Source organism: Myxocyprinus asiaticus, chromosome 45, assembly GCF_019703515.2.
Source record: "Myxocyprinus asiaticus isolate MX2 ecotype Aquarium Trade chromosome 45, UBuf_Myxa_2, whole genome shotgun sequence".
Taxonomy (NCBI): domain Eukaryota; kingdom Metazoa; phylum Chordata; class Actinopteri; order Cypriniformes; family Catostomidae; genus Myxocyprinus; species Myxocyprinus asiaticus.
The window spans coordinates 18,528,536-18,553,975 of record NC_059388.1 but is presented as its reverse complement, the minus strand read 5'-3'; the positions used below and the strand labels follow the sequence as shown (position 1 = coordinate 18,553,975).

Here is a 25,440-nt window from a genome sequence, read left to right as displayed (position 1 = left end):
TGCATCCTCCACTTTAAACTTAACAGCTGTATATGCTGATGTGTTGTTTTGATAGACATGCACATCTTTGAACATCTGCTTGATTGTGCCTGTTTTCCACAGCATCGTGTCCACACTATCCTGACAGCTGATCTAGTTATTGTGATGAAGAGAGGGAGCATCATGGAGAATGGAAAACCAGAGATTCTCATGGAACAAGAGGATGGCCTGTTTGCATCCTTTGTTAAAGCTGACATGTAGAGTCACTTATCTCCATCACCTGTTATACCACTTTTGGCCTTATAGAAACACAGCAGCCACTTTTGCCTGTGCATCGGCACAAGCATTGGAAAGGACTGACCTACAGATGAACTGATTGAAGAACCAGCTCTTTTAAACTGTTACCGTTTTAAATTAAACCTAAGCACAGTATAAGATTCTCCTTTTTTAAAGCATTTTGTTACCTTTGCGCTCTTTTTTTTTTTTTTTTTATGGCACGTACTCTGAAACATACTGTAAGCAATAAGCATGTATCTACTGTGATTTCACTAGTACCAACACTGTACAGAGTATGTCTGCTCTTCCGTGGCCTGACACTCTTCTCTGTCTGTCTGAAGTGCATTGCTGATACAGATCTATGGAAGGAGGACAAATATAGCTGGCTCCCCAAAGCCTGCACTCTCTGCGCTTTCTGGGGAGAGGCACAATGTCCACCAAATACACCCTTATTTGTTATTTACACACCCTACATATATATGAAAGTGATTGTATTTTATACTTTTTGCTGTATTTCTCTCATTCAAATACTTAACCAAAAGTGGTGTCTAACTTTGTCTTGCACAATCAGTGACCGTGTTTCTTTCTGTTGGTTCAGTCATTTTTTTTCTTTTACATTTTTAAAACTTCTAAAATCTTACATGGGTCTCACAAAATCTGTAAAGAAATGTCCAGGTTATATCATCCCAAAATCAGAAGAGAAAGTTGTACTTCAAAAGAGAAAGTACAACTGTACTGTAAGTATACATCATATTTGTTTTAGAGAATTTAATTTATGCTGATTTTAATTTTAAATATATTTGTGTCTAGTTAGTATACATTTCTTTACTGTATTACAGTAATAAGAATTTGTGGGAAAATGTGCTTAATTGTCTCAATGCAAAATAATCTTAAAGTTCCTAAAAATAGGCTTAAAAGAATATTCCAGGTTCAATACAAGTTAAGCTCAATCAACAGCATTTGTGGCATAATGTTGATTACCACAAAAAAAATAAAAAAAATAAAAATTTTTTAAATTGCAAAGTGAAACACTTACAATGGAAGTGAATGGGTCCAATGTTTGGAGGGTTTAAACGCAGAAATGTGAAGCTTATCATTTTATAAAAGCACTTCTGTTAAAATGGGTGTATTATTTGATCTGTAAAGTTTAAATTGTGGTTTTTATGGTCGTTTGAGGGTTTTATGCCGTTACGTCTTCGTGCCTACAAAGCTGTACAACTGGTTCTATTTTTACACAACAAAGGTTAATAAGCGATTTAATGACATAAAATTTGTGTTAACAAGCATATTGTTTTCTTCTTGTGATTATACTTTTGAAACAGTGAGTATTTTAATGTTTACAGATTGCCCACATTCACTTCCATTGTAAGTGCCTCACTGTAACCAAGATTTTTGCTTTTTTCAATAAACGAGGGACAAGTCAAAATTAATTTTTGTGGTAATCAACATTATGCCACAAATGCTGTCGATTGAGCTTAACTTGTATTGAACCCGGAATATTCCTTTAATTTTCTTCATGCACATTTTTATTTAATCTTTTGATTTGGGGTTGAAATATTGCCTAAACATTTCTTCACAACAGATTTACCCAATAACTAAATAACTACAGAACCGTAAAAGTATGGTCACATTCTAAGTTTATGTAAGTCTTTCTCTGCAGAATCTAGTACTACATTTCTAAGTCTAAATTTCAAGATACTGTAAGGTTAAAGATTATTTCAAACCCCCTGCGCAATTCTTCTCTCCTCATATTCTATGACGTTTTATTATGGTGATGTAAAAACTAGTCTGCAGTGTCTGGACAGCCAAGCGATATATTATACACATAACCACCCCTGTTTTTCTCATCTTCCTTAAATGGAGCGTCAGCCTTTGCCCTGCCTTCCCTTTTACTTTTAACCTTTGGCTTTCTTTATTTTAACACTCTGCTTTCTGGAAAAGTCACAGCCAAGAATGATCCCAGCAATATGTTGTACAATAAGTGAGTAGTAAAACAATGGATTGCTCTGTTGGACGTAAGCTGTTAGTATCAATGCGGGAAATCTTTGTTCATTGGACACTGACAGGGACAGTGACTGTGAATATTGCAGTGAGCTGTGATGTCACACATGGGTAGTGATTTTCCAGTAACTTGTGAATTCAACCACGTGCGTAAAACTGTTGCCGACACACTTCACACCCTCTGGTGATGTGTAAACAGAAGAGAACAGAACGTCAAACTTAACTGCAAGCCAACTGCGGGCCATTTCATCCTGTCATATTAAAGAACACTAGTTTATCACAGTTTAATGCATAAAAGGTTTCAGGAATTTGCATGTCATGATGGACTGTTTTAAAATGTACATATGTAATTAATATGGCATTTGTACCATACGCATTTAACAGAGCATTGTACAGTGTGCCTACCTTTTTTACACGTGACATAAAATAAAAAATGTTTGCTTTGTGTGTTTACTATATCTCATTTTCGGTGTTGGGTACGTTATTCAAAAAAAGTAATCTACAAATTACATATTACTTTTCTACAATTGTAATAAGATTGCACTACTCCTGGTTTCTTGGAAAAAGTAATTGCATTACTAATTACTTTAAAGTTACTTTCTAAATACTTTTCACAGAAACTTTTTGTTTTTCTGCTCAACAAATTCACAAAAATGTTTCCCCCTTGCTCATTGTTGTACTCAAGTTATACACTTATCACCCCATGTTTCTACCTTATGTTGACTCATTAGTGAGTCTTTAGCTGTCACAGAAACACAAACAGACGTTCATATGAACACAATTCATGTTTTAAATGTATTCTACATAAATAATAGTATTTTAAAAATGTGACCCAAGTAATGCACTAAAAGTAATAAACTTCATTGAAAGTCAGTAACTGTAACCTGATTACACACATTTAAAATGTAATGAGTTACACTAACCTAACATTACAGTAACTAATTACTTTGTAATCAGATTACACTCAACACTGATCATTTTTTAAATAATTCATAAACTGTAAATTTAACAGTGGTGCTTTACAGATGAGTAAAGCCTTGAAATGATGGAGAAAATATGCAAAAATTAAACTTAAAACTCAGCATATTTATTAAAGCCAAGCAATGGGTGGTCATATCCAGGGTTGGTGAGTAACGGAATACATGTAACGGGAATACGTATTTAAAATACAAAATATAAGTAACTGTATTCCACTACAGTTACAATTTAAATCATTGGTAATTAGAATACAGTTACATTCAAAAAGTATTTTGATTACTGAAGAGATTACTTTGCATTTTATTGTCATTTGTTTCATTTAATATTTAGTCCTTTCAGATGGAAAACATTTATACATATAAATGATGCGATCCAAAGTCCATTTGAACAGCGGTGAAACACTTTCTTATGATGTGTTACATTCATACGAGCAGACAGAGAAGTTTGTTTGAAGTAAGTTTGGAGCAAAAGAAATAGAAATAAACCTTGTGTAAATTGTCGGCTTTACGCTAAGCTAAAATGCTATTTCTAGCCATTTTACATGCACATTACCAGGCACAAGCATATTTTTTTATCAAGAAAATTCACGTTAGATCATAATTTCTTTTTTTCTATTAAGACCTTTGATATTAGGGCAAAAAATCGTATTCTTGATAATAATTTTTGTATTGTTTTCCTGTAAAAATATCTAAAAATCCTTAAAACAAGATCAGTTTGATTCATCTTGTTTTAGAAACAACATTGCATAAGATATTTAGGTTTTTCAGAGAAGGTATTTTTAACATGTTTATTTTGTCTTACTGTACTGATAGAGTTTTTATAGTCAAAACAGATGAAAAAATCTACCAGTGCTGAAGAAGTAATCCAAAGTATTTAGAATATGTTACTGACCTTGAGTAATCTAAAGAAATACGTTACAAATTACATTTTACAGCATGTATTCTGTAATCTGTAGTAGATTACATTTCAAAAGTAACCCTCCCAACCCTGGTCATATTTGTCCCTTATTGAATCTCTCAGACATTTGAAGATTAAGAGACTACTGAAAACACTTAGAGGAAAATAGTTTGCTAAACAGCGACCCCTTATGTTCATGTTTATTATTATTCATGAAACATTTAATCACCTCACTACATCAGAAGATTCCTTTACTTTCCTAATTATTCACATTGCACTGCACGTCTGACAGCAGATGCACATTCAAAAGCATTTTACTCATTTTAAATGTAAAACCTTCTTAAAGACCTGCAATTATTTGGGAACAGGTGTAGGCTACCTGTTCATATTATATTTAGTTGTTTCATTAGCAGTTTATCAATCTAAAAGGGCGGATATAATTAATTGAATCTATAAAATTAGTTTTAAAATACTCTCCTCTCCAGTGTGTGGGTTACTCATAGCCAACAGGACAAGTGATGTACCGCCCATGTGCGTCAAGACTGCAGCGGGATTACTGGATTCATCATAAAGATACTTTTTAAACAACTTTAAGCGGTACGTGGAGTGTGTTCTGCTCTTTCGAAATTGTATCAAACACGTTAGAACATAGATTACAGTCTGATAGATTAACATCCCTTTGTTTTCCTACTTCAACCGAGTTGGAGGAAAGATGCAGGATGGGTATTAAAGTGGAGTCGCGCTTTTGACACTCGTTGTGGACTTTTGGAGAGGTATTTTCTTGACCGTCTGCAGTGACATGCCCAAATAATGTTGGCAAGAAAAAGCATTATACCAGAGGATTTCGTGCTCCCGGTGCTCGTGTCGCGGATTCCACGCAAACCCGTGTTCAGGGATCGCGTGAACAAAGCGCGCTTCATCGCCAAGAGCGGCGCGTGCAACCTGGCGCACAAGAACATCCGCGAACAGGGCAGATTTCTGCAGGACGTGTTCACGACTCTGGTGGATCTCAAATGGCGTTTCACACTAGTCATCTTCACCATGACGTTCCTGTGCAGCTGGCTGCTCTTCGCTATGGGCTGGTGGCTCGTGGCTTTTGCGCACGGGGATCTGGATCCAAACCGTAAACCCGGCGTAGAGCAATGTGTCACGAATGTCAAGTGAGTATGAGAGGTCATTTTGTGAGATTATTTATTTATTTATGTATTTATTTATTTATTTATTTTTACTAAAAATGCAATTGTTACCTAAAGTAGCTATTTCTGCCTGTTTTGACCCCTAAAATTAGTTTTGTTGGTGTAACCTAATGTGTTCAGGTTGACTCGGTGATATAAAACAATATTTTGCATTATGTTTGATCATTCAATATTATGTATGTTGAAGCAGATGACTAATCGATATAATTGCTCAATGTCTGTCCAGCAATATGTCTATCATAACCAAAAAATAAATCAATAAATAAAAGCAAGGATTGTACAAATACACCAGACACCGGCATATTTGTCATGCAAATAAATAAATAAGAAAACAAATAAATAAAACAAATTTAAATAAATACATTAAAAATGAATAAATGGAATAAGATTAATTTGATTTTAAATAGCCTTCTTTTTATTGACAAATTAATTGTTATTCTGCAAAAGAATCAATTAAAACTAAGATTAAAATAAATTAGGAACTAATTAATAAGGAAAAAAATATATATATAAGAAGTATAAAGTAGTATAGAGTAATCTAATAGAAAGCAGATAACAATTAAATGTTTTGTCAAATGTACAATAGGCTACAACATAGTCATACTTGTTGACAGGGAAATGTTATTCTGCAAGCTCATCAATTTAAACTAAGATATAAAAAAGAATAAAGTATAAGAATAAAAATAAGCAGGCTATATAGTAATAGCCTAATACAGGAGGTTTTCGATGCCAAGGATCCACAAATATCATGATATCCTTGCAAGGGACCCTCCTTCCAAAAATATAAAGGCAGTTTTACATTTTCATGTATAAAGACCCAGTTTGACTGTGTGAGATGTATAGATGGTATGATATTATAAAGATAACATGTTGGCAAAAATAAATAATTATTGTACTAGAGCCAAAATAAATTATTAATATAGTATCTGTAAAATATTATCTCCAAAAATATTGATTTTGAATTGACAAGTTAGTTCTTACAGTTCAAAACTATGGCTGTCAATAGAGTAAAATAATATTAATGTAGTAAATCAAGTATAATTATGCAGAAGCACATTTGTGAAAACTAATGACACTGTTTGTTGCCTCGTAACTGCACCTGTCCTTCTGTCCTTCTCTTCCAGGTCTTTCACCTCTGCCTTCCTCTTCTCCATCGAGGTGCAGGTGACCATAGGTTTTGGGGGTCGCATGATCACAGAACAGTGTCCCACAGCCATAACAGTCCTCATATTACAGAACATTGCAGGCCTTATTATTAATGCCATAATGCTGGGCTGCATCTTCATGAAAACAGCCCAGTCCCACCGACGTGCTGAGACTCTCATCTTCAGCCGTCAGGCCGTCATCGCCGTGCGCAACAACCGCCTGTGCTTCATGATCCGAGTCGGGGACCTGCGCAAAAGCATGATCATCAATGCTGTTGTGCGCCTTCAGGTAGTCCGGAAAACCACCACACCGGAGGGAGAGGTCATACCCATCCACCAAATTGATGTTCAGACTGAAAGTGCCATGGCCAGCAACAGCATCTTCCTGTTGGCCCCACTGATCATATGTCATGTCATTGATAAAGACAGTCCTCTATATGATCTCTCGGCTATGGAGTTACAGTGTAGTGATCTAGAGGTGATTGTGATACTGGAAGGCGTGGTGGAGACCACGGGCATCACCACTCAGGCTCGCACCTCATATGTGTCCGAAGAGATCCAATGGGGCCACCGCTTTGTGCCTATAGTGACCGAGGAAGAAGGTGTGTACTCGGTGGACTATTCAAAGTTCGGGAACACAGTCAAGGTGGCCACCCCGCGCTGTAGTGCCCGTGAGCTGGATGAGAAGCCCTCCATTCTGATACAGACACTCCAGAAGAGCGAGCTGTCCCACCAGAACTCTCTGCGCAAGAGGAACTCTATGAGACGTAACAACTCCATGCGCAAGGGAAACTCCACCCGCCGCAACAATTCGGCACTCGCCATTCCCAAAGTGCAGTTCCTGACCCCAGAGGGAGGGCAAAACTTAACGTTATTACAACACATTACATGACATGAGGCCTGCCACCTTTGTTTAGCTCTTTTCACGTGTCTTTTCTTAAGCCACCTCACTAGTGCTTGTCATGCCCTCTCCAGTTTTCTCTTCTGTTCCATTCTGATATGTATGATGGAGCAACATGAGATATTGTTTAGGTTTTGACATGATAACGGATGTTTCCCTTGTGTGAAAGTTCATGATTTTATATAGCCCCACACATTAGGGTCTCAAGCCTGACCGATGTTGCTCAGTGAAATGTTATGGGTGTCACTTTATATTATAAAATGTCCATGTTCCACATAATTTATGTTATGATAATTATTTAACTGCAAACAATCCCACAAACCAATTCTTAACAAAGTAAATAAACTATTCAGTACTCTATGTGTATTGTAACATGCACTCGTAACCCACTTTTGTTTTTCTCACAATTGTTTTGGAAACCTAATGTCTATGTTCTGTTATTTTTTCCATTTGTTTAATAAATTTTTTTTTTTTTAAAAAAGCAAGCTACTTCAGTTTTTAGTGGAAGTGTAATCAATAGTGTCTTATGTGCTTAATAAAGCAGTTTGCCTCTTCTCTGTGATTATATTTTAAAGGGATATTTCACCCAAAAATGAAAATTTTCTCATCTTTTACTTACCCTCATGCCATCCCAGATGTGTATGACTTTTTTCTTCCGCAGAACACAAATGAAGATTTTTAGAAGATAATCTCAGCTCTGTAGGTCCATACAATGCAAATGAATGGTGGTCAGACCTTTGAGGGTTCAAAATAAGTAATCCAGTGTTTAAATCCATGTCTTCAGAAGCAATATGATAGGTGTGGGTGAGAACCAGATCAGTAAGTCCTTTTTACTATAAATCTCCACATTTTCACATTTACATTCTTCTTTTGCTTTTGGCTATTTACATTCTGTGTGCATATCGCCACCTACTGGGCAGAGAGGATCATTTTGAGTAAAAAAAGAACTGAAATGTTGATCTGTTTCTCACCCACACCTATAATATTTCTTCTGATATAGATTTAACCACTGGAGTCTTATGGGTTACTTCTATGCTGCCTTTGTGCGATTTTTGGACCTTTAAAGTTCTGGCCACAATTCACTTGCATTATATGGACCTACAATGTTGAAACATTCTTCTAAAAATCTTCGTTTGTGTTCAACAGACATAAGAAAGTCATACACATCTGGCATTACATGAGTTTGAGTAAATTAAGAGAGAATTTTGGGGTGAACTATCCCTTTAATGAAACATGGGGTGCGGCCATTCAGAAGTGATCATCGCCCTGTTCCCTTCGAAGTCTTTACCATCCACTGTGAGAGCATTGGATGGCTGAAATAACAATAATTTGAAACTCACTTTTTAAAGTCATTTTTATTGGAAATTCAGTTTGAAGCGTTCTTGCAGCATGACTATTACGTGTGTTTTCACTTCGAAATGCCATAGAATGTTGATGATTATGCCCTCTGGTGGCGGAACTGCAGGTATTGATGGTGGTCTCTAGTGGTAAGATGGTGAAACTGCAGGTACTGATGGTGTCCTCTAGTGGTAAGATGGTAAAACTGCAGGTACTGATGGTGTCCTCTAGTGGTAAGATGGTGAAACTGCAGGTATTGACGGTGTCCTCTAGTGGTAAGATGGTGAAACTGCAGGTACTGATGGTGTCCTCTAGTGGTAAGATGGTGAAACTGCAGGTATTGACGGTGTCCTCTAGTGGTAAGATGGTGAAACTGCAGGTACTGATGGTGTCCTCTAGTGGTAAGATGGTGAAACTGCAGGTATTGATGGTGTCCTCTAGTGGTAAGATGATGAAACTGCAGGTATTGACGGTGTCCTCTAGTGGTAAGATTGTGAAACTGCAGGTATTGATGGTGTCCTCTAGTGGTAAGATGGTGAAACTGCAGGTAGTGACGGTGTCCTCTAGTGGTAAGATGGTGAAACTGCAGGTACTGATGGTGTCCTCTAGTGGTAAGATGGTGAAACTGCAGGTATTGATGGTGTCCTCTAGTGGTAAGATTGTGAAACTGCAGGTACTGATGGTGTCCTCTAGTGGTAAGATTGTGAAACTGCTGGTATTGATGGTGTCCTCTAGTGGTAAGATGGTGAAACTGCAGGTACTGATGGTGTCCTCTAGTGGTAAGATGGTGAAACTGCAGGTACTGATGGTGTCCTCTAGTGGTAAGATGGTAAAACTGCAGGTATTGATGGTGTCCTGTAGTGGTAAGATTGTGAAACTGCAGGTATTGATGGTGTCCTCTAGTGGTAAGATGGTGAAACTGCAGGTATTGATGGTGTCCTCTAGTTGTAAGATTGTGAAACTGCAGGTATTGATGGTGTCCTCTAGTGGTAAGATTGTGAAACTGCAGGTATTGATGGTGTCCTCTAGTGGTAAGATGGTGAAACTGCAGGTACTGATGGTGTCCTCTAGTGGTAAGATGGTGAAACTGCAGGTATTGATGGTGTCCTCTAGTGGTAAGATGATGAAACTGCAGGTATTGATGGTGATCTAGTGGTAAGATGGTGAAACTGCAGGTATTGATGGTGTCCTCTAGTGGTAAGATGGTGAAACTGCAGGTACTGATGGTGTCCTCTAGTGGTAAGATGGTGAAACTGCAGGTATTGATGGTGTCCTCTAGTGGTAAGATTGTGAAACTGCAGGTATTGATGGTGTCCTCTAGTGGTAAGATGGTGAAACTGCAGGTACTGATGGTGTCCTCTAGTGGTAAGATGGTGAAACTGCATGTATTGATGGTGTCCTCTAGTGGTAAGATGATGAAACTGCAGGTATTGACGGTGTCCTCTAGTGGTAAGATTGTGAAACTGCAGGTACTGATGGTGTCCTCTAGTGGTAAGATGGTGAAACTGGAGGTACTGATGGTGTCCTCTAGTGGTAAGATGGTGAAACTGCAGGTATTGATGGTGTCCTCTAGTGGTAAGATGATGAAACTGCAGGTATTGACGGTGATCTAGTGGTAAGATGGTGAAACTGCAGGTATTGATGGTGTCCTCTAGTGGTAAGATGATGAAAATGCAGGTATTGATGGTGTCCTCTAGTGGTAAGATTGTGAAACTGCAGGTATTGATGGTGTCCTCTAGTGGTAAGAATGTGAAACTGCAAGTATCGATGGTGAATAATACTACAGTCCAATGTCATTATGTTTTAGGGTAGACCATTCACAGATGTGGATTAGATTGCCGACCACAGTGGCATTACCACTGCATCTACTGTCAGTCAATGCTGTTTCGTAAACCGGACTTCATGAAGCATCTGTCTTTTTGCAAGGGTAAGCACCCTGCCATAACCACCACCATCCCAGCTTCAACAACTTCCACCATCCCAGATTCAACAACATCCACCATGTCAGCTCCATCTACCACCACCACCATCCCAGCTCCAACAACTTCCACTATCCCAGCTCCAAAAACCTTCACTGTGCCAGCCACCCCAAGTACACAAATGCAAAGGGTCCTTGTGAAGCCAGTACTGCATAAAAAATGTCCCATATGCCAGCTTCACATGAACAGAATTAATTTAAAAAGGCACACAGAAAGGAAACACACAGGAAAACATAAGGACATTACAGCAAGTTCCCACCTTTGGAGTGAATGCATAAATCCAGAGAATGGAGTTTATACTGTTCACAAATCTTTTCACGGTACCAGTACACCTCTGCACGTTCAAAATAAAGTCTGGGGGGAAAATCAACATGTTTTCTGTGAATCTGCTGAGTGCCAGGTGAACATGGAGTTGGCATGGGTTGAAAGCATATCAATGCGTACACCTTAAATCGTTAACTTACTGCACATCCTATGCCTCCTCTCCTGTACTTAGTGAAGAAACACTTAATGAAATGGTGAACAGTCGGTGGTTTGGCAATGATAAAAAGAAGGTCTGCCTTGATCTGCAAAACCTTGCCAATGCCAACCTCTGTCTGTATACTCCCAAATTGGAACCACTCAGTCCAAAAAATACATATCCATTTATGAGCAAACTGTTTCATATTACAGTAATTTGGGAAGAGTCATCGTGTCGTATGACACAAAAAAGAATTCATGGCACTGTCCTTGTGCAAGGACAAAGAGATCATGCCAACACAAGTATATTGCAAAATGGCACTTATTTCAGCCACACAGTGAGCTGTTCATGAAAGTCCGGTGTACTGAGGAGGTGGAATTCTAAACATCAACAGGGTATGGAGGCAGTCATGATGAGGCTGATCTGGGTAACATACCACATCCACCAAAAGATGACCAAAAGTTGAAAGTCATGGTTGAGTATATTCTGATGTACAAAAAGTTTAAAATGTAATTTGTTTTTACACAATGTCCAATGTATCCTTTTTTAAGTGTTAACAGTATTTCTGTTAACCCAACAGTGATTATGTTCTCCATTTACTATTTCAGTGAAGTGGAGGAATTTAATAGAGGTATACACAAACAATTGAGGAAAGAAGGGGAACATTAATTTGGTAGGTAGTGCTGCTACATACTTTACAATCTGGGATTTAAATATTTAAGGGTGAGGAAAAGTCATGTCAGTAACATGTTATTTCTATTCGGATTTCTTGCATCTCTCTCTGTTCATTTTTTTCTCAATTCAGAGGGGCTTTATTGACATGAACGTTTAAAGAAACAATGTTCCCAAAGCATCAAAATAAATTTTTTCCAAATCTTTGAACAGTACACAATAACAGTAATATGAACATTAATTGGCATGAAGATTGATATAATATTAATTATATATGTAAAGTATATAATGTGTGTGTGTGTGTGTGTGTGTGTGTGTGTGTGTGTGTGTGTGTGTGTGTGTGTGTGTGTGTGTGTGTGTGTGTGTGTGTGTGTGTGTGTGCTCTGTGGTCACTAAGCTATTAAATATGAAATGTAAAATTACAGAGTTGAACATTTTCAAGTAAATGTTCCTTATTTCATCCACTTCTCTCTCTCACTCCGTCTTTCTCTCTCTCAGGAGTCAAAGACAGAAGTTCTGTCCATGTGGCAGCTGATGAACTAATGGGTTTTGTGTGTGTGCTTGTGTGTGTGTTCAATTGTTATTATTTTATAAAATATACACAATCTTGAATCTGCCCCCAGAGTCATCCTTGTGTCTTGCCTCTGTACTTTAATATATGTAGTTGAGATCTAGTGACTGAAAAGGCCATAGCATATGATTCCTTCTTTATTTTACTTGATGAGTTAATTATGCTAATTGCTCAACATGCAGCCCTTAGCAACCAAGTTGAATTGCAAGAAAGAAAGTAGCATTTGGGTGTAATAAACTTTTAAAACTATACGTAGTTAGTATTTGGTGGAAATACTGCCTTGGTTGCATCAAAACTTGGGTTCTAGAAATGCGGTCTGTTCTCCAATTCGGTAGGTGGCGCTGTCATAAAAAACTTGGGTCCTAGAAATGCGGTCCTAGGACTCCTGAAGCTGCAGCCTCCGGTATTGCAGGAACAAACTATTGGATCTAGTGGCGATCTGGTGGTGTACTGGTGGAACTACAGGTGTAGATGTTACAGACATTTTTTGTGCATTTCATTCTTGATGAGACGGAGCAGTAATTAGCAAGGACATTCGGATGACAGAGTATGCTGCTAATTGGCTTTAAAACATGTTAATAACCATCTTAAACGCTGACAGTATCCGAGAGCCAGGTAAATATCACGCGATTGTTTAAGTTATTTGCATCATATGTTGTATTTTAGGTACAATTAATCAACTGTTTAGTGAGGTCGATGCATTGACCAAAGTTGGCTGGGTAATTTGTCTCAAGTTATGACATCCCATTTAAAAAATAAAAAATATTATAAGAATTCCGCTATATGATAAAAAATAAATAAATAAATACATAAAAATTGCATTTTAAACACGTTTAGATGCGTGATAGCTAATTAGCTTAGGAAGCTGCAGGAACTGAACTGTTGATCCATCTTATTTCACAAACGATTCAGATATATTATCCTCATTTAAACGCCATTTATTATTGATAACATTGCACTTTATGCAGAATATTAAGCGGGTTTATCAACTTTTAGCTCGCAATTTGAGGAAATAATTTTTATAAAAGTGAGTAAATACTGCCCTCTAGTGGCCAGTCGCAGTTATGACATTAAAATGCGGGATGTCTGTAAGTGTGGTAAAGAAACAAACATTGTATCACTTTGTTAAACTGGCACTAGAGTTTAATAAGAGAAACATGCGTTTTGTGTTCACTCGTATGCATCTATATTTTCTAAGTGTGTATGTATGTGTGTGTGTTTGTGTCAAAGTCACACTTTGAGGGATTCTGGAGGCACTTTTAGTGCGCTTGATAGGCTGCATGCTTCATATCCCAGCATGCACTGCTGGAAGTTACCCAAATCCTACATTTCGATTAAAAATCTATTTAAATACACGTTTATTTCGAGAAATACTTCTACTACCGTATTTCCAATACTCTCCCGCTTCAACAGTGACATTATCTGCGTGACAGGGAATAGTAAATGACGGCACCGTTTAGGGAAATCGTGTGGTGTTTAGTGGCTTTCTTTCTCTGCGTGTTAAAGTTTCAGCTTTGCGCAGTGGCAGTATCGTAGCCTATGAGGTTTATCCGAGGCGCGATTATTGCTAATTGAAAACTTTACCCAATACCCCGCCGTGACGACTTGAAATATAGTCGGCACTGGCAATTTTTGACGGTCTCTACGGAGACTTTTAACACTTGTGAATATTAGATTGACTACTGAATAAGAAGCAGATATTAAGTGGATGTGTTTGGCTGGCATAAATTAAGTTGATATGAATATTAAATAGGATTTGTGAATCAAATGCGTTTATTTCCCTTAAAACTAAAAAAGAATAATATTTCATGTAACCACACAAAAGCTCATGTGAATGTTGAAACTGAGGTGCTCCAGTCCGACACCGTTTACTACAGACTTGTATGACAATAACATTGTTTTTTACATTACACAATTACTAATGTTTTAATTATTTTCGTGGGTTATATTTTTAAAGACAATTTCAAGGACAACTTCTAGTTAAATGTTTGCGTTTCATAAATGTGTACGCTGTAGTACGTGACTTCCTGGTTGTTGCTAACGGAAGCACCGTAAGTCTAAGTGAAGTTGCGCAGTAAATTTGTGGGGCCACATATTTCAACATTTACTTGTTTCTAAAATTTTGTCGTGATGTTTTTAGTATGTTAAATACACATTATTACGAGCAGAAACATATTTATATGTTGTGTGAGGGATAGATTTCTCAAAGTTCCTTTAAGACAAGTCAGTCCTCTCCTTGGCCTTCTTTGGAGCGCTCTTGGGTAGGCTGGGCAGCTATTTTCTATGTAAACATGCGGCATAAAAGTACAGCTACTATATACTTGAATGGGGAAAGACCGAAATCTCCAAAACTGTTGGTCAATATTACGATCAAATATTTTTTTTAAATCAGCAGTAAACTCTGACAACAATAGTATCATAAATTATGCTTCTTTAGCGCAGATCGCGCTAAAAACAGTTCAGGCTGGTTTGTCTAATGCGCATGCGTGTTCTCGAGTTGATTGACAGGCGAAGTCTGTATTTTTTGATTGACGGGGCTTCGTTTATACATTCGCCGGCCGTTCAAAATTCCTACTAGTCGTATGTCTTTGCTAATCTGTTGTTTAAATAGGGCTTAATCGTTTCGCTGATGAAACGTTTAAAATTATATATTTCCTAAAAAATTAAAGTGAACACAACAATTCCAGAAAACACGAGTTGTGAAAATTAGATCTGATTTAGGACATTATTGAAGAGACTGTAAGTTTATTCTTCACAGCCTCGTTTTCTTTCCCGCCAAAAAGTGACATATGGCGAATAGTAAATGTATATTTGCGTGAATTCATACATTTCAGCATTCATTCGACGCTGACGTTTTATTACGTCATAAACGACGTAGTGTGGTTTTCAGTTGAAATTTAAGTGCGCGTTGTTGATGGTGTTTACGGTAAATATCACTGAAGACATGCTGCGTGTCATCTACTAGCGGAACTTCCTTGGGTATGGTTTATTTGAGCAGCACATTGCATCGGAATGAAAGAGTAACAGTGCAGCTTGTGCTTGGAATAGTGACATTTATTGCCTAATTATTCTATCCATAGGTTTGGGGTTTTCTCGTCCTGTGAAATACACTAATATCCACTGATTTGTGACAGAAATGGCCTCATCAAAGAAACACTACAACAAACGGGCAATGCATGAAGACAGTCATGGAAATAATTCTAGTTCAAAACGAAGGAAAGTCAACTCAGACGATTCAAGACATATATCTGCTCTTATTCTCGCCCGAGGAGGAAGCAAAGGGATCCCTCTGAAGAATATAAAGATGCTGGCAGGTGTTCCTCTTATCGGATGGGTCATCAGGGCAGCCTTGGATTCTGAGGTCTTTGACAGGTGAGTGAATGGGTGTCTGTGGTGATGACGCCACTTGATTGACAGTACTGTATGAAAATGATTAAATGTTCTGTCCTTTGGATGCTTTCGCAGTATTTGGGTGTCCACGGATCATGATGAGATTGAGAGGGTGGCAAAAGCTTGGGGTGCTCAAGTGCACAGGAGGAGCCCAGAGGTGTCCAAAGACTCCTCAAGCTCACTGGAGACGATTCAAGAGTTCTCTAGAAGGAACGCAGGTGAACCAGGCTTGGAAAACAGGCGGAATGGCCTTTATTGCAGTCAGATTCCTTTGCGTGGGTAAACTCTGTGTAAAGGGCAGTGATGGGCGTAGCGTTGATAAAAGTTACACTGCTACATCATGCCTTGTACCCGGTGTGTACTATCGCCAGTTTTGAATCAAAACTAAAGATATCCGATCACAAATGAATCGCTCATCTGAGTCGGTTCTTTAAAACAAATGGGTCACACGTGATAGGAAAGTAGTCTGAATCGGTTTATTATTCACTCTGAATGACTCAGAAAGCTCACGCGCGTGCTGCTGAATCATTTATGCACGCTCTCGCTTGCCAATAAGCTCATGTAATATTTTATAACACGGAAAATAAAGATAACACTGGTTGCAGTGGATCCACAATCAATGAAAACGAAACCTGCAAATACATCGTTTGCCAGTAATGAAGAAGGTCTTTATAACGTTCAACTAGGGTGACCATATTCTGGTTTTCCAAAAAAGAGGACACCTTTTTTATTTTCGTCGGGGTGGGGTGGAATAATAGTGTTCAAAACAGTGTTACTATGAAAGCAAACTTTAATACAGTGAAAAAGGCACTCTATTAGCATAACATAAATATATATAAATACATAGAAATTTCCAACATTCTTTTGAATGTCCATGTACTAAAATAAAATATTTGATGCCATGAGTGTACCTTCATTTACTATTACTATTATTTTGAATGGCCATGGAAAATTAAGCAATGTGTTAACAATTTTACTTGGTCACAAAAAGTAGTCCGATAATTTACCTGATGAACTTTCACCTTTTGCTGACCCTTTATGCTTCGCAGAGCTAATGTGTGCTTCTAAATCACTTGCACCTTTATTAGCAACTGACACATAAGTGCCAGCTTTGCATGTCATACATTCTGCTTCCCACGGATCTTGACCTGGACGAAAGCATGGGAATTTTGTGCAAATCTTCTGTAAATTTGCACTTTCGTTTGGGCATTTTTTCCACTCAGCTGTCATATGCTGCTATTGTCAAGCAACTGTTTGATGCCGAACACAACAGCGCTTTGCGCATTCGCGGAGAGATTGACAGGCAGGAATTTGGCCAATAGTTGCTGGAAGCCTCTTATAATCCACCAATTGGTGTGCGAGAAGGCGGGACTTACAAAGAGGGGTTAAAGCAATGCAAATATGCGCGCACACACAATGAGGTATTAGACCAGATGCACATCATAATGCAACTAAAGCCGAATCGTGGACGTTTTCGCAAATTTAGAAATCCCGGCCGGACACTTTTTTAAGGTCCGTAAAAGAGGATGTATGGTCACCGTAGTTCAGTACATTTGCAAAAAGACTTTTGCAGGTAAATAAAAGCGTATCAAACACATGTTAGCCTAGACGAAAACACATAGCCATGTTTTTTGGACATGTACCTGGACGCACTGTTAATACAGTGGTAGGCTATATGAATATGGTAATCATATAGCGAAGTACCATGGTATTTATTTTTTTGTATTATCTTTAAGCACCATGTTAATACAATAGTACATGAATATGGTAATCAGATATCAATTTACCATGGTATTACCATCTGATACCATCAGAAATCACATTGTTATTGCCCATATGTGCTCATGCTCTCTCTCTCTCTCTCTCTCTCTTTCTCTCACACACACACACCCAATAAATTTGGCCTCTGATGATATATCCTGTAATGTAAAAAATAAAATATAAAAATAGTGACTTTAAATGTTGAACACATGGGTTTGTATAAGTAGCATGTCTAAATATATAATTGTTTTTTTTTTTATGTGCACATATTGCACCATACTGTAAAGTTGTATACTGTATTGCACTAAACTGTAATATACTGTACTATGACTTTGATAAATGTCATGTGAATACGTCTTTTAGGTGCTTTGTCTATGACGGTATGCTCCGTGCATCTGCGGTTGAAAAAAATATGAAGTAGCTTAAATGTAGCAAGCTACTTTTGGCATGTAGCTTGTAGTGTAACTTGCTACTTTTTCTGAAGTGTAGCTTTTAGCTTAGATTAACACATTTTTCTGTTGAGTAGTTTGTAGTTTAGCTTGCTAAATTTTGAGTTGCTTGTCCAACACTGGTGAGGGGTGTAACTATAGCTTGTAAAACAAGTGTGTCCACTCGTCCACAAAATATGCTTAACTTGTAGTAGTCAAGAGTGAAAAAAATATAGAAAAAAGGGAAAGCAATGTATACCAAGTTAAATGTAGAAGCTGTCACACCTCTCTAATCTATCGACTGCATACTAGGTCAGTTCACCCACTCTGTCTTTCCATTCATATTGTTAATGCAACCAGAAAAACAGATCACCAAAGTTGACAAATCCGCATACAGTGATGCAATAGAATTTATTCTTTTGTTCATTAGAATGTCACCTTTGTTTGTGACATTAAAAGGATAGTTCGCCCAAAACTGAAAATTCTCTAATCATTAACTCTCCCTCATGCCATCCCAGATGTGTATGATTTTCTTTCTTCTGCTGAACACAAATTAAGATTTTTAGAAGATTATATCAGCTCTGATGGTGACCAATAAAGCTCCAAAAAGCACATAAAGGCAGCATAAAAGTAATCCATAAGACTCCAGTGGTTTAATCACTGTCTTCTGATGCGATCCAATCAGTTTTGAGTGAAAACAGACCAATATATAACTCCCTTTTCACTGTACATCTTGCCATTGCAGTCTCTAGGCATGATCATGATTTCAAGCTCGATTACACTTCCTAGTGCTTGACGCATGCGCAGAGCGCTAAATGGCGCTCAGAGGTGAAATCGAGCTTGAAATCATGATCACCAAGGAGACTGCTGATGTCAAGTTTTATAGTGAAAAATGGGTTACATTTTGGTCTGTTTCTCACCACAAACCAATTGGGTCGCTTCAGAAGACATGGATTAAACCACTGGAGTCATATGGATCACTTTTATTCTGCCTATGTGTTTTTTGGAGATTTATTGTTTTGGTCACCATTCACTAGCATTGTGAGGACCTACACAGCTGAGATATTCTTCTAAAAATCTTCATTTGTGTTAAGCAGATGAAAGAAAGTCATACACATCTGAGATAATTTTCATTTTTGGGCAAACTATCCCTTTAACAATGGAAATAATTAGTTTTCCATTGACAATAAGATTATGACGAAATGGTGATACTTCCATTGTAATTTTTATTTTGTACAGTGAATCAAAGTTTAACCCATCAAGTTGACGCATTTAGCAGTCAGTTTTATCCAGTGCAACATACAAACGAGAACAATGTGACTTATAATGACTACAAACATGGGTGCAACTATACATTTCCAAGCAGGTATGCAATACTAAATTTTGTGTCCCATGTATCTGTCAAGCGAGGGGGGGCAGGGAGTGTCATCCATTATAAGGGGTGGGGGTGATGTTGGAGGTGATGGAGCACCTAAGCATTTTTACACCTCAGACTACAAAATGAGACCCAATAAAGGCAGTGTGGTTAACTTTACCCTTATGTTCTGTCGCAGATGTTGATGTCATCTGTAACATCCAGGCCACTTCTCCATGCCTGCACCCGTACCATCTCAAACAGGCCCTGGAGCTCATGACCAAACAAGGGTTTGAATCGGTCTTCTCTGTTGTCCGGCAACACCACTTTAGATGGCAAGAGGTCAAGAAAGGAGGTTTGTTCGAGTGTAATTTATAAAGATTCCAATTTTTAGTTTAATGCAACATGGTCGCATGCAAAGAGCTGTATGCATGCAGAACTAAGACTTTAGTTTAAACTTGTGAGTGATTAGTTTTCAGTCATGATCAAAAGTATATTCTTGCCCTGTAGTTTAATTCATTTCATGTCGATTTGTTAGTACAAGTATGGATTCTCTCCTTCCAGGGGATATTTGCACTCAACCTCTGAACCTGGACCCAGCTTGCAGGCCGCGCCGTCAGGACTGGGATGGTGAGCTGTGTGAAAACGGCTCCTTTTACTTTGCAACCAAAGACCTCATAGAAAGAGGTCTTCTTCAGGTAGAGATTTTGGTCAAATCCTTCAAAAGTTCACAAAATGACATGCATATAATTTGCTGGCAAAAAGCTTGACATAAACATTCATAGACATGAAATCATATTCTCCATTTCCTCCAGCAATCCCTTCATTTGATTTTTTTTCTTTTTTTTTTCTAGTGAGTGTGAGTTTGTTTTGTTAAATTTTTTTAGGGTGGAAAGATGGCATACTTTGAGATGTTGCCCGAGTTCAGTGTGGATATTGATGTTGACATAGACTGGCCTGTAGCTGAACAGAGAGTGCTGAGGTGAAAAAAACTCATTTAAAAATGGCAAACACACTTAATTCAGTCAGACTTTGCATTAGTGATCATGTAATTACATTAGTAAGCATCTATTTAATTTTGTGAAGCTGCTGGTTACACATTACCACTACTGTACTAAATTACATTAACAAGTAACGTGGACTCTGTAATGTGAAGTTCAAAGGAACTTCATGCACATTTCAGCAAATATGCAAGCTGCAAAGAGTTGAAGATTCTTAAATACAAACAAGCTTTGTGTGTATATAATACAGGTTTGGTTACTTTGGTAAGGACAAGCCAGAGGTTGTGAAGCTCCTGCTTTGTAACGTGTCCGGATGTCTGACAGATGGTCAGATCTACATATCAGCGAGTGATGAGGAGATGGTGTGCATCAACAGCAGAGACCAGGCTGGCATCAAAATGCTGTTGAAAGAGGGAGTGGAGGTGATTCTACTTATATATATATATATATATATATACACACATACAAACAGCTGCTGTTTAGCAACCTAGTTTTACCTTCCCCAGTGACAAATAACAACTCTCCCACCCCCGACCTGAACTGCCCCACAAAACAGTAGACCACTCCTTTGGAACTACCCCCTCATATCCCATCATGCAACTGGGATAACTCTTTTTCTTGTCATTTAATTAAACAGAACGTTGTTAAAAATTCACTAGTTGATTAGCAATTCACATTTAAATACAGGTATTTGTAAGAGTTTTTCTAGTGTTGTGCATTTTGGTGGTATTTAGTGAGTTGGTTTGACTCACCATTCATGATCACAGGAGCTCAGGCACAGTAGTAGTCAGACCTCTCCTTTGACTGGTTTATCTTTGCGCAGTGGCAGTATCGTAGCCTATGAGGTTTATCCGAGGCGTGATTATTGCTAATTGAAAACTTTACCCAATACCCCGCCGTGACGACTTGAAATATAGTCGGCACTGGCAATTTTTGGAGGTCTCTATGGAGACTGATTTCTCTGGTCAAAAACAGTACATGAAGTCAAGCTTAAATCAATAGTGGAAATTGTGTGGAAATTCTGATCATTCAAATTGTTTCAGTCTCCACAGAAACTGATCTACTGTAACACTTAAAAAAAAATAGTAAGCCAATCAATGACAGTCCAATAAAAGTCCATTAAAATTCATTTGTACTTGATTTTTGTGTTAAATTATGGAGCCCATAAGAGCACAGGGCAGGAATTGTTTTCTGAAATTGTGTTAATGTCTTAAATAAGTTTTGCGTTCCCTCACAATAAATGTGAGTATCATGGTTTTACTATGCAAATACCATAGTTTACCTATGGTTTTACTACAGTAATATTGTGGTAACACTTAAAATTTGTTACATTTGTAAACAACATTAGTTAACATGAACTATGAATTTCCAGCAGTCCTTTTACAGCATTTATTAATATTGGTTAATGTTAATTTTAACAAATAATTTTTAAAATCAAAAGTTGTATATGTTAACATTAGTTATTGCACTATCAACTAACAGTAACAATGAAAATAGTTTTTATTAACTAGCATTAACAAAGATTGAAATACTTTAAAAAAATACTTAAAAAAAAACGTTTATTGTTAATGATAACTAATGCATTTACTAACAAATGTAACCTTATAATAAAGTGCTACCAATATTGTAGACTGTAGAAACCATAATTGTTTGGTGGAAAACATGTATATATATATATATATATATATATATATATATATATATATATATATATATATATATATATATATATATATATATATAATATAATATTGTAATAACCATGATTGTTTTAGGCTAACTGTTTTTTCATTTATTATTATTATTATTATTTTTTTTAATGGAAACCATGGTTTTAATACAGTATACTGTATCCATATAGTAACCATGGTTTTACTATAGATTAACCATGGTTAATCTTGTGGTTACTATAGTTTTACTACAAATACCATGGTAAACTTATCTCTGGGCACATTATTATCGTGGAGTTGCCATTCTGAGTGCACACAGTGCAATGGTAAATTGCAAGGGCAGGCAAAACTTATTGCGAGGGAATGCAAAACTTATGGCGAGGGAATGCAAAACTATTTCAGAAAAAAAAAAAAAATTCCCGCCCTGTCCTCTTAGGGGCTCCATATTAAATTAATGCATTTTTAAAGTACTTTTCTCTCAAGCTGTTGAAACAGTTGTATTTTATTAGTATCTTTACCATTTGTACATGTAGATGTCTTGCTACAGTGATACGTGTTTTCTCTTGCTCCCAATAGGTTATTTTGATATCCTCCAAAGAAAACACTATACCAAAGACATTAGCTAACAAACTCTCCAAGAGAATGGGCTGTCCAGTCCTGCAGGGAGTGGCTTACAAACTGAAGGTGGTGAAGAAACTGATAGAGAAGAAACAACTGGAGTGGAAAGAGGTGGCTTACTTAGGTGTGTATATATAAATAAAACATTCTTAATGACTTAATTTCAAGTTTTCATACCCTTAAAAACAGAAAGCTTTCTCCAAATGCAGTCTTGCTCATTTCATTCTTGTCTCTTCCCTCTCTCATTGTATCAGGGAATGATGAGCCAGATGTGGAGTGCCTGATTCTGGCAGGGCTAAGCGCAGTACCCCTGGATGCCCCTGTGGTGGCGCTCAATGCTGCAAAATACTCCTGCCATAAAGCAGCTGGTCACGGGGCGGTGAGAGAGTTTGCTGAACACATCCTGCTGCTGAAAAAGAAGGCCAAGTCTCAGATGGAGTAGGATAGAATTGGAAGAGACACGTTCTAGATGCCATTTTGCTGTACAGCTTCAGTTCAGCCTAAGACATGGATGGGAATCTGAAACAATAATAAAATATTTCATAACTATTTTATTTGTTGCCAAAGTAAAGATGACGTATCATTGTATTTAAAGAATTGCCTGTGTGTTTGGATGTTACGTATAAAATTATGAAGATGATGGTGATGAAGAAAAGTTGTTTCTCTTTTTCTTTTTTTAGATGATTTATTAATGAAACACTACTTTGACATATTTCCTAAGTTCTATTGCTGGAAAATGTTTTTCAGGATCATAAAATATAATTATTGTTATAATCAAAACTGCAAATAATTTCTGATTATTTGGATACAATATGTTGTGAGAATATTGCGGTATATTGCGGAGTCTCAGCTGACCACAACTGATGTGGCTTGATTGTAAATGCATTACTTTTTGTTTTGTTAAAATGAATGTGTGTGTGTGTGTGTGTGTATATATATATATATATATAGTATTGTGATACATCTGTGCTTTTCCCTTGTGATTTGTAGTTGTTTTAAACTATGTATTAAAGGAATATTCTGGATTCAATACAAGTTAAGCTCAATCCACAGCATTTGTGGCATAACATTGATTACCACAAAAATAATTTTTGACTCGTCCTTCCTTTTTCTTCAAAAAACCAAAAATCGAAGTTACTATGGGGTACTTACAATGGAAGTGAATGGGGCCAATTTTTAGAGAGAGTAAATGCATGAGTGAAGCTTTTAGTTTTATGAAAGCACTTGCATTAATTCTTCTGTTAAAACTTGTGTATTATTTGAGCTGTAAAGTTGTTTAAATCATCATTTTAGGGTTTGTTGACATCACCATGGCAGTGAATTTGTAAAATTGGCTATAACTTTACACAGAAAAGGTTAGTAAGAGATTTTATCACACTAAAATCATGTTAACATGCATATGGTTTGTGTCTTGTGGCTATACTTTTGAAACAGCGAGTATTTTAATGTTTACAGATTGGCCCCATTCACTTCCACTGCAAGTGCATCACAGTTTTTTGCTATTTTTTAAAGGAGGGACAAACTTGAGCTTAACTTGTATTGAACACGGAATATTCCTTTAACATTCATTTGTAAAACTGTCATACATTGATCACTACTTGGTTTATTTGCACAAATAGATATCGAGTCACCACATTGTTTTGTTTTTGAAGTTCTCTATTGCATTTTCTATCATCACTGATTTGTAGTAGTTTAAATATACAAAATATACACCAGAGGGCAGCCTTGTGCAAGCGCGTCATGATCCTCGGATAAGCGCTCGATTTGTTGATAAGCAAAAGCATATTATAATAAGCTACTAAATTTATATAATGTCAACACAGAATAAGTATCTTGTTGATTAGAGTCTTATGTCAGCTAAACAGAGAACAGCTGCATGAATCAAAAATGTATTTTGCGTATGAAATGCTTTTCCAAAAGATTTTAAAAATGTTAATTTTCAGTTTCTTTGGATCAAAGGCACCGTCACTCACTGATCAATGAAAAGTAAAACAGAAACATTGCAAAAAGGAACAATAATTCATTGATTTTATCACCATAATAAGATCCACAGTGAGAGTCACATCCTATTTGTAAGTTTGAGGCAGGAAAATTCAACTCAACCTGTCTTTAGAATGTGGTTAGGATTACATGCCTACCTAGGCAACCTTCATGATATGATTGATACTCAGTAGATAATCACTATGGTAACCCAGTTTTGCATACTAAAGCTGGCTGATGCTCCAGAAATCACCATCATGCATTTCTTTGTTGTTTTTGATGGAATACATGACCTTTAGTTTAGTCTGTATGATGCTTGAACAATAAGTCTGTTAATTTATGATTCCTCTTAATATATGCACGCTAAGAGAGAGGGAAAACCTAATTAACTCTCTCTTGTCATCTCTCGGCACATTATTCTCGTGGAGTTGCCATTTTGAGTGCACACAGTGCAACGCGAGGGCCCAGTGAATGCAATTTAGCCACTGCTAAGTCAACTAATTTCAGCTAATTCAACCAAAAAGAGCGACGATATGTCCCTGAAAACTAAAGGATAATTCCTAACTTGAGTTCTGTGATTAAGTAGCCGGATCAATACATACAGAAGTGCCCCTTTCTCTCTCCCCAACTCCTTCTTGTCCACTGGAGCCAATTAAACTTGGTCAATAGAAACTGATGAAACTTGTCGTGTGGGGCACAGGTGTGTGGCAGCAGCAGTCACCCCTACCAGTTGTTGCCGGTACTCTCATCTCATTATAAAAAAAATCATACTTCTCTGCTACTCTGTCTCTGAGCACAGTCATTGGTCTCTCTACAATGGAGCCTCAAGTGGGTTTGGAGAGATT

General features: G+C 37.2%; 4 protein-coding genes and 2 non-coding genes across 10 annotated transcripts in view; 5 read left to right on the top strand and 1 right to left on the bottom strand.

The window, feature by feature from the left end:
• Nucleotides 1–2,719, top strand: part of LOC127435149 (ATP-binding cassette sub-family C member 9-like) — a 52,068-nt gene extending 49,349 nt beyond the window's left edge. For 3 of the 5 annotated variants that reach the window (XM_051688365.1, XM_051688363.1, XM_051688367.1), the window contains one exon: nt 103–234. Coding sequence is in view for 1 of the 5 variants with exons in the window: in XM_051688364.1 (XP_051544324.1) it covers nt 103–240 (138 nt within the window). In the remaining 4 variants the exon portion in view is untranslated. Of the gene's footprint in view, nt 1–102 lie in introns of all 5 variants that reach the window. The other 2 variants (XR_007896136.1, XM_051688364.1) reach the window with 2 other exon arrangements.
• Nucleotides 2,720–4,076: 1,357 nt separating this feature from the next.
• LOC127434848 (prestin-like) overlaps nt 4,077–25,440 on the bottom strand; it is a 230,607-nt gene continuing 209,243 nt past the window's right edge. Inside the window, exon 20 of the transcript XR_007896101.1 lies at nt 4,077–4,125. The gene's annotated coding sequence lies outside the window, so the exon portion shown is untranslated. The remainder of the gene's footprint in view (nt 4,126–25,440) is intronic.
• On the top strand, nt 4,722–7,990 carry LOC127434851 (ATP-sensitive inward rectifier potassium channel 8-like). The gene is made up of 2 exons (XM_051687872.1): nt 4,722–5,291; nt 6,452–7,990. The coding sequence occupies exons 1-2, from the start codon at nt 4,942–4,944 to the stop codon at nt 7,362–7,364; spliced, it is 1,263 nt and encodes a 420-aa protein (XP_051543832.1). The 5' UTR covers nt 4,722–4,941; the 3' UTR covers nt 7,365–7,990.
• LOC127435520 (U4 spliceosomal RNA) lies at nt 13,904–14,044 on the top strand. Its single transcript, XR_007896248.1, has one exon. It is a non-coding gene; the product is annotated as a U4 spliceosomal RNA (small nuclear RNA).
• Nucleotides 15,341–24,308, top strand: LOC127434850 (N-acylneuraminate cytidylyltransferase A-like). The gene is made up of 8 exons (XM_051687871.1): nt 15,341–15,765; nt 15,859–16,001; nt 19,526–19,681; nt 19,891–20,024; nt 20,214–20,308; nt 20,578–20,749; nt 22,574–22,739; nt 22,870–24,308. The coding sequence occupies exons 1-8, from the start codon at nt 15,530–15,532 to the stop codon at nt 23,055–23,057; spliced, it is 1,290 nt and encodes a 429-aa protein (XP_051543831.1). The 5' UTR covers nt 15,341–15,529; the 3' UTR covers nt 23,058–24,308.
• LOC127435519 (U4 spliceosomal RNA) lies at nt 21,139–21,279 on the top strand. The gene has a single exon (XR_007896247.1). It is a non-coding gene; the product is annotated as a U4 spliceosomal RNA (small nuclear RNA).

Excerpts from the sequence above, each read along its gene's own strand:
- LOC127434851 (XM_051687872.1), top strand. The coding sequence starts at position 4,942 with ATGTTGGCAAGAAAAAGCATTATACCAGAGGATTTCGTGCTCCCGGTG. Across the intron at positions 5,292-6,451 it reads CAATGTGTCACGAATGTCAA|GTCTTTCACCTCTGCCTTCC; the intron begins GTGAGTATGAGA and ends CTTCTCTTCCAG.
- LOC127434850 (XM_051687871.1), top strand. The coding sequence starts at position 15,530 with ATGGCCTCATCAAAGAAACACTACAACAAACGGGCAATGCATGAAGAC. Across the intron at positions 15,766-15,858 it reads GATTCTGAGGTCTTTGACAG|TATTTGGGTGTCCACGGATC; the intron begins GTGAGTGAATGG and ends ATGCTTTCGCAG. Across the intron at positions 22,740-22,869 it reads GAAAGAGGTGGCTTACTTAG|GGAATGATGAGCCAGATGTG; the intron begins GTGTGTATATAT and ends TCATTGTATCAG.